The sequence below is a fragment of the Arachis ipaensis genome, chromosome B05 (assembly GCF_000816755.2).
Source record: "Arachis ipaensis cultivar K30076 chromosome B05, Araip1.1, whole genome shotgun sequence".
NCBI classification, from domain to species: domain Eukaryota; kingdom Viridiplantae; phylum Streptophyta; class Magnoliopsida; order Fabales; family Fabaceae; genus Arachis; species Arachis ipaensis.
The window spans coordinates 140,405,506-140,414,423 of NC_029789.2; the positions used below are offsets into that span (position 1 = coordinate 140,405,506).

Below are 8,918 nucleotides of genomic sequence, written 5' to 3' on the forward strand. Positions count from 1 at the left end.
TTGGTTTGCAATTGCAGCCTTGAGTGACATTAGTTCTATTTCTTGCTATAATTTTGCAACAATCATATTGATACAACCTCTTTGAATCCATTGCTATTTCCAATAAAAAGTTCCTATAAATTTGCAAATTACAAATTCACAATCTAATAAATTTGTCTTGATAAATTAATTCCTTTTAATAAACCTAAAAAATGAAATAACCAATTAATTTGAGTATGGTGAATACAATGGATGATTTGCCCTTACTGAAATTTCAAACATTTAACTTGAACTAATCATTTTTTCAACCGACTCATCTTAAAGGCCTCCTTGGATACTTAAAAAGTGACTTAACCACTCCAAGCACTAATCACTTTTAACATCCAATTTGCTGGGCAATCACTCAAATAGCTTTACTCAATGTTTTCTCTTAAAAGTTGATTTTAGAGCAAGAAAAAATAGAAAAGTTTAGAGGGCGATTGATTTGTATTTTTATTTTTAGTATTTTTTATTTTTAAAATAAAAAAAAATAAAAATATTAAAAACATTAGAATTTTGTTTTCTGGTTTCACCTCCAATTTTCATCTTTTTCTTTTTATAAAATCTAAAAGACAGAGAACATTAAAAATAAAAATAAAAAATAAAAACGCAAACTCCATTAATCTAAACGCAGCCTTGGCTTTATAAGGTTAATAAAGACAAATTAGTATCCGGAAATACCCTTTAGAAAAAAAATTAATAATAAAAGAACATGAATATCTAGTGGTCTTTTTCTTTTTCTTTAATTTTGTTGTTTTAAATTTGGGATTTGATAACTCCCACATACGGTGTCAGATCCAAATCTAACATTGGAACTAGCAATTCAATTAAATCTAGTAGAAAAACCAATCCATAGTGCAACTAATAAGACACTATTAAGAAGTTATGTATGTATATGTGAATAGCAAACTCACTGTTTTTGAATTGAACACATTGATCATGCTTCATGCAACAAGCATCAAGTCCATCACAAGGTCTCTCCCCAGGGCATCCACTGTATAATAGTCCACAGTACTTTCCATACCTCAACAATGGTGGCACTGCCATCAAATTTCAAATATCACATATAATATTCATATTCATTTAAGAGAAATTCTTGAGTGTTAGCAATTTTTAGTATTTTAATCATAATTTAATCAGTACAAATACTAAATTATCTTTAATAAATAAATTTTACTAATTTATGTGTATAAATTCTGAAAAAATATAAGTACAAACTGTATTGATTCATGTGCGCAAAACTTTAGTAAATATAAGTGCAAATTATATGCTTTTTATATGCAAATGTCGATAAATATGAGTGCAAATTATTACTAAAAAAATATTGTACAAAAATGATAATATTTGTTGGCAACGAAGCATTTCTCATTCATTTAATCTTTAATAACGTTCCAATCTTTAAATAAATGAATATAAATTATATAAAAGAAATTGAATTGGAAAAGTACCTGAACAAAAGCTTGACTCACATTGCCTACTACACTCTTTGCTCTACACATGAATGAAATAAAACAATACTTAGGAGGTTAATTGGGGAAATATTGTTCTTCTTTAATGGTAATATAGTAAATTAATGTGTATTGGAAATGGACTTACATGAAAATTAATTAAGAAAACTTACCACGGAGACTGCAACTCCAGTGTTTTGAGCTCCAATGTTGAGGGCAGAAACGGGAATGTATAAGAAGTTAAGGGCAAGGGTGCAACCAAAGATTATACCATAACAATACCTGAGTGAAAGGGTAGCAACCATTTTTTGTATTAAGGAAAGAAAAAAAAAAAGAGAAGACAAAAAGTGTGAGAATTTGGTTGAAGATTGGATTTGCTTAAAGGCTCTGATTTATATAAAAGGAAAATATAGAAGGTACAGAGTGAGGGAGTGAGTGAATGAATGAAAAAGAGTCTGAAAGGGTTGGCAGAGATAAACACATAACTCAGAAAGGAAAAGAAAAGAGTGTCTTTGGTTTGTTTTGTAGTGTCTCGTGACTATATTATTGTCATTATTTTAAATTATCCCTCTTTTCTTGCGTTTTTCATGCCTTATTATGGCGTAATTAAATAGGTAATAATAAAAATAACATGAAACTATTTAAGGTTGTAAACAATTAAACAAGAATAAATATGAAAAACTGTTTAAATGAGATATGAATAAAAATAAACATGAAACTATATAACTCATTATATTTTGCATTTTTTCTATAGGCGTTGACTATATTAACCAAACTGGTTTTTTTTTTTTCTAAAGATAAAGATAATATGTTATATTTCATTAATTATTAAAAAATAGAATACAAAGATGTCCAAAAACAGGATAACATAATAAAAGGTGGGGATTTCCCAAAAACACTACACTGAAGGTATTCATCCAACGGTGCGTAGTCGAAAAAAAAGAAAAATATTAAAAAAAAGAATGATAAATCAAATTGAATGCAACTAAGAGCTTGCTTCGTGGAGATGACGATGTAACCAAACTATTGGTCATGTAAGAAATTATTATTATTATAGAATAAGATAAGACGCTTAGAAAATTTGCCAGGTGGGATTAATTGGATATTTTAATAATAAAATTCATTAGAATAAAAATTTGCATATTTTAAAAAAATATGGAAGAAAATAAATCCTTCTTCTGGTGAAGGTTTATGTTCACTCTCTATTTGTCTTCAGCTCGTGAACAATTTGGTTGGAACCTATTGTCCCTAGGAAGCAAATTGGCTATTAATTTAGCCTCGAACCAATTGTGTATTGTGCTTTTGTGTATTAACCTGTAATTATTCTATTATATTTTAAATTTTGTTTTATGTGTAGTTGTATACTCCCAAAAAATAAAAAGAAGTAAATCCAAGCCTATTTATTTTATGGAATTATCTCAACAAAGTGCGTGCCATCCTTGCTAACGCAATAATTATAGCAACTGATTAAAAAATAAATTTGAGTGAGAAGATTACTAACATGTTTCCCCATTGCAAATATTTTCTTCTCTAATTCATATCCAAATTGCTGTGCATATATGTTAAGTGAGTAATTAGCTCTTCACATAATAATAGTTTAGCATTACCCAATATTAATTTAAATAAGTAAATAAAACTTTTAGTTAATAAATAATAAAAAATCAGTTTAAAATTATTTTATTTTATATTTTTTAATGAAAAAATCTAGGGGCCAGCAATTTTGTTAAATTCTGGCCAGCATGTAACCAGTAAAGAAAAGTGAGCCATTGGATGAAATCTCACACCAATCTCACACCATTAAAACCATCATTGATGGCTATTTGATGGCTACAAATCACAAAAGTTGCTGCCCCCTAGCATTCTGGAAGGTACTTAGTAACGCAAAGGAAAAAGTAATGTTGTATTGATGAATCAGAATGTAATTACAAGGAGTTTGTAGCTATATGAATTGAAAGTATTACTTGAAGACAAGAAAAAAAGAACAATGAACAGTGATTGGGACTAAGAAGAATTAAGTGAAGCCAGGAAAAGGGACGCAGCAATTTCTGATCTTGCGTGAGAACCTGGGTGAGAAGAAGAATTGATTAGAACAGAACAATGAGTATTATGTAACCAGAATAGGGAGGAACAGAAGATAGAATAGCACCATACCAGGCTCTAACTATCTTGCATAATCCTTCTATTTGGTATTTATGATGCGTCCTCTCATGCTTCTACGCACTTCTGCAGAAGGTGGGTCAGCAGCCACGTGTCTCTGCTCTGTAACTAACTTCCCCTTGGCAGCATGGTTTGCATTAGAGTGCTCACTCTCACCCAATTCTGTTATTCTCTTTCTTACATTACCCTCTCCATTTAGACCAACCTTGTCCTCAAGGTTGAGAGTAGGGTATAGTCTAATCATGTTTGCAACTGGTTTCCAAGATGTCTGTGCAGTGTCTCCAATTTCCCACTGCAAATGGACCTGGTCTTCTGGTTTACCATGTTTGAGAATCGTGCAAACTCCTATAACTCGAGAAGGCTCAAGTATAGGACCTTTGGCACTAGTTTGTAGAGGCAATGGCAAGTACTGATCAGTGTTATCCCTGCGGAATCTTTTTAACACTGAAATGTGAAACACATTATGAATCTTGGCCTCTGAAGGAAGTTCCAGTCTATATGCCACCGAGCTAAGTTTATTGACAATGCGAAATGGGCCAAAGTATCTTAAACCTAACTTTTGATTTTTTCTCAAAGCCACTGAGTGTTGGCGGTAGGGTTGTAAACGAACCAGTACCATATCATTCTCTTGAAATCCAACATCTCGACGATTTTTATCAGCAAACGTCTTCATATATTGTTGGGCACGATTGAGGTTGGCCTTAAGTTGTTCCAGCAGTGTGTCCCGCTTGGTTAGCAACTCTTGCAACGAGGGTTCATCATCATGAGAGAACTCATATCTAATGAGATTTAGGGGAGCACGACCATATAAAGACATGTAAGGAGACATTTTGATGCTTCTGTGATAAGAAGTGTTATACCAATACTGGGCCCAAGATAGAATATCAAACCATAACCTAGGATTTTCGAAACAGAAGCAATGAAGGTACATCTCCAATGTCTTGTTCAAGACCTCACTTTGCACGTCCGTTTGTGGATGGTATGCTGAGCTCATGGATAAAGTAGTGCCTTGCGACTTAAATAATTGCTGCAAAAAATGACTCATAAAGACCCGGTCCTTGTCTGAGACAATGGATCTAGGAAAGCCATGGAGTTTGACAACATTCCTGATGAATGTCTCTGCCACGGAGCGGCTATCAAAGTCATGTTTCAATAGTATAAAATGAGCAAATTTTGTCAATCTATCAATGACCACCATAATGACTGTGTACCCATGAGACTGTGGGAGAGCAGTGATGAAATCCATGCAGACAGCCTCCCAAACCTGTGATGGTATTGGGAGAGGTTGAAGCAAGCCTGCAGGTAGTTGAGCCTCTGTTTTGGCGCGCTGGCAGGTGGAGCAGGAAAGAACATAAGCTCTTATATCTCGTTGCATATTTGGCCAATAAAAAGCAAAACAAATCCGTTCCACAGTATTGGCGATGCCAGAATGACCTCCAATCACGCTATCATGGTATTCGTGCAAAATTGCTTGCATCAATGAACTCCCTTTCGGAATCACCAACCTCTTCCTCCATAATAGCACCCCATTCTGAACAGAATAGTTGGGGTCTTTCGGTGAGCCTTTCTCACAATTCTCCCAAAGCTCCCTCAGTACGTTGTCAGCCTCTATTTCGCTCTTCAATGTATTGAACCATTCCGGTTTTGGGCAAGACCAAGCAGCCATGAAGCTGCGAGAAAGGGCATCAGCAACAGTGTTTTCCTTACCAAGTTTATATTGAATCTCAAAGTCATATTCCATGAGCTTGTGTATCCACTTTTGCTGGTCAGGGGTGTGCAAGGTCTGATCTCCTAGAGTCTTTAAGCTCTACTGATCTGTACGTATAATGAATTTCTTCCCCAATAAGTAATGGCGGAACTTGGCTACCGCTTCAGTCACTGCATAGAATTCCCGGGCATAGGCTGACTTGTGCTGTTTGTTAGTAGATAATTTCTTAGAAAAGAAGGTAATGGGGTGTTTATCTTGCAAAAGAACCGCTCCAATTCCCGTACTAGAAGCATCAGTTTCCACTATAAAAGGTTGATCGAAGTTGGGAAGAGCTAAAATTGATTCTGAAGTAATTGCCTTCTTCAATGACTCAAAGACATGCACGGCAACTGAGCTCCACTGGAAGGCATCTCTCTTTAATAAATCTGTGAGAGGAGATGCAAGAGAAGCATAGCCTTTGATGAAGCGTCGATAGTAACCTGTCAACCCCAAAAATCCCCGAAGTTGTTTGAGGTTCTCAGGTGTTGGCCAAGCTATTACGGCTTGAATTTTATCCTTTTCCATGTGCACACCTTTCTCCGTGATGGTGTGGCCCAGATAGTCAATTTCAGACACAGAAAACAAGCATTTTGACATCTTGGCAAATAAGGATTCCTTCTGTAATGTTTGTAACACGATCTCCAAATGTGCTAAATGCTGAGAAGTGGAAGGGCTGTAGATCAATATGTCATCGAAGAAGACAAGGAAAAACTTTCTCAAGAATGGCTGAAAGATATCATTCATAAGATGTTGGAAGGTGGCTGGTGCATTTGTTAATCCAAATGGCATTACTAGCCATTCGTAATGTCCTTGGTGTGTGCGGAATGCGGTCTTGTATCTATCCTCCGGCTTTACCAAAATCTTGTGATAACCTGATCTGAGATCCAACTTTGAAAAAATTTTTGCTCCAAATAACTCATCCAAAAGTTCATCCACTGTGGGAATGGGAAAGCGATCCTTGACTGTAATATTATTCAAAGCACGATAGTCAGTACAGAATCTCTAAGATCCATCCTTTCTTTTTACCAAAAGGATTGGTGATGAAAAAGGGCTACGGCTAGGCTGAATGATGCCATCCTTAAGCATCTCTTGAATCATGCACTCAATTTGAGTCTTATGGTGGTGAGGGTATCGGTACGGTCTAACTCGAATTGGTGCTTCCCCCTCTACCAAGGGAATAGAGTGATCATGCAATCTTTGTGGGGGAAGCCCTGTAGGTTGCTGAAACACTATTTGATACTTCTCGAGGAGTTCAGCAAAAGCAGGCCCCATGGTAGGAGAAAATGGCAGGAGAGTGGCTGTATTTTGTGCAGGTTGCTGAACTTCCACTGTGAAGGCTTCCTCAATTACATCAGTGTTGAGAAGACGTCGAATGTGGTGATATTGAGCTTGCTCCGGGGTGGGGTTCTTCTCACCATGCACCGTCACAAACTCACCATTATGCAGAAATCAAAGAAAAGCAGCATCATAGTCCACAATGTGCGTTTTCAGTTGTTTGAGCCAAGGAGAACCAATCACCAAGTCACCTCCAGCCACATGCAGCACAAAGACGTGTGGAATAGTGACTTTGCACTCACTCATTGTGACCTCCAGAGAAGGGATATAACCTTCAACATCCATGATGCCAAAATTTTCCACTATCACCCTCACACCAGGGGCAGGCTGCACTGGAATGTTCAAGAATTTGGCTATTCGAGGCTGGAGGAAACTATCAGAGCTGCCTCCATCCAATAGAGCTTGAACCTCCAATCCTTGAAGGAGAGCTCTAATTCAGATTGTGGACGAACCAGAGGTACCATGCATGGCATTGTAGGATAGATGATGGTCAGTTACTTGTTGCTCCAGGGTCTGAAGGAAGGGATCTACTTCCTCTTCAATTGCAGCTTGTTGTTCCCCATCAGGGGCTTCGTCTTATTCAAGCTGAAATAACATGAAGTGTCTATTTGGGCATTTATGGAGAGCTGTGTATTTCTCATCGCACCAATAACACAAGCCTTTGGCCCTCTTAGCCTGAATTTTAGCTGAGGATAACCTGCGAATCAGATTCCGTAGAGAAGAAGTGAAGGATCGTGGTGATGGCGCTGGTAGTAATGGAGGAGAGCCTGTACATAGAGAAGGCTTAGGTTGAGTTAGAGCCAATGTCGGAGGGTTAACAGCGCGGAACGAGGCCGGCGCCGTAGTGATAGTCGGGTTGGGTGAGAACTTATCCTCGTATAAACGGGCCAAGCTCACGGCCCTCATCAAGGAAGGCGGGCATTGCGCCTTGACCTCACGCCTAATATCCTGCTGTAACCCGCTAATGAAACAATCCCTCAAGGCATCCAGGGGATCAATGTGGGATCGGTTAGCTAATGCCACAAATTCTGCATAATAATCGGAAATCGTCCCTTGTTGTTGGAGTTTGAAAAGAAGTTCTTTCGGCGATTCAAACAGTGAAGGACCAAACTCAATTTCAATTGATCTCTTCAATTGGGTCCAAGAACGAAAGGGGGATGTACGTTGCGTCATCTGAAACCAGGGAATTGCCATACCTGACATGTGCATTGCAGCTAGACCCACTTGTTCCTCTTCGGGAACCCGAAAGAACTCAAAATATTGATCAACAGAAAAAATCCAAGCTAAGGCATCAGATCCGTCAAATTTGGCCAAGTCGCAGTTTACCTTCCTGGATTGCGCAGCTCCGCGCCAAGAATGATCCCCTCCGGAGTTCGCGCCATGGTGAGAACCCAAGACAACCGAGCGAGCCTGAGAAGACTCATTAGCGATTTGGAAAATGGAGGCTTGGAGAGACTCGAATTTCAGATCTGTTGCTTCCTTCAATCGAGCACGCTCAGATCTGTTTTCCTCCATCATCTGGAACAGCTTCTTGATGTCGGCCTCCAAACCCTTCATTCTGGTGTTGTCTGCCATGGCAATGAAAGCACCAAATGGAAGGTACTTAGTAACGCAAAGAAAAAAGTGATGTTGTATTGATGAATCAGAATGTAATTATAAGGAGTTTGTAGCTATATGAATTGAAAGTATTACTTGAAGACAAGAAAAAAAGAACAATGAACAGATTCGGACTAAGAAGAATTAAGTGAAGCCAGAAAAAGGGACGCAACAATTTCTAATCTTGCATGAGAACCTGGGTGAGAAGAAGAATTGATTAGAACGGAACAATGAGTATTATGTAACCAGAATAGAGAGGAACAGAAGATAAAATAGCACCATACGAGGCTCTAACTATCTTGCATAATCCTTCCATTTGGTATTTATGATGCGTCCTCTCATGCTTCTACGCACTTCTGCAGAAGGTGGGTCAGCAGCCACGTGTCTCTGCTCTGTAACTAACTTTCCCTTGGCAGTATGGTTTGCATTAGAGTGCTCACTCCCACCCAATTCTGTTATTCTCTTTCTTACACATTCTTCTTTTTTAATTATTACTTATCTTAACGTATATTCATTAATTACTGTTAGAATAATTAGATAATATTAAATATAATAAATATATAATTATAAATATTACATATATAAAATATAAATATTAAATTAAATGAAATAATTTT

At 37.2% G+C, this 8,918-nt stretch overlaps 2 protein-coding genes across 2 annotated transcripts in view; both read right to left on the bottom strand.

Moving 5' to 3' along the window:
• Positions 1-1,972, bottom strand: part of LOC107644492 (phospholipase A2-alpha) — a 3,263-nt gene extending 1,291 nt beyond the window's left edge. Inside the window, exons 1-3 of the mRNA XM_016348358.2 lie at positions 1,640-1,972; positions 1,467-1,509; positions 933-1,058 (exon numbers count right to left, since the gene is read on the bottom strand). Coding sequence (XP_016203844.1) covers positions 933-1,058; positions 1,467-1,509; positions 1,640-1,771 — 301 coding nt within the window. The 5' untranslated portion in view covers positions 1,772-1,972. The remainder of the gene's footprint in view (positions 1-932; positions 1,059-1,466; positions 1,510-1,639) is intronic.
• Positions 5,431-8,280, bottom strand: LOC107641325. Its single transcript, XM_016344821.1, has 5 exons — positions 7,365-8,280; positions 7,167-7,280; positions 6,889-7,121; positions 6,426-6,801; positions 5,431-6,332 (listed from the first exon to the last, which is right to left on the bottom strand). Exons 1-5 carry the CDS (start codon positions 8,278-8,280, stop codon positions 5,431-5,433), a joined length of 2,541 nt encoding a protein of 846 aa, XP_016200307.1.

Excerpts from the sequence above, each read along its gene's own strand:
- LOC107641325 (XM_016344821.1), bottom strand. The coding sequence starts at position 8,280 with ATGGCAGACAACACCAGAATGAAGGGTTTGGAGGCCGACATCAAGAAG. Across the intron at positions 7,122-7,166 it reads ATCCTACAATGCCATGCATG|GATTGGAGGTTCAAGCTCTA; the intron begins GTACCTCTGGTT and ends CTCTCCTTCAAG. Across the intron at positions 6,333-6,425 it reads TGGCATCATTCAGCCTAGCC|TCAAGGATCGCTTTCCCATT; the intron begins GTAGCCCTTTTT and ends ATAATATTACAG.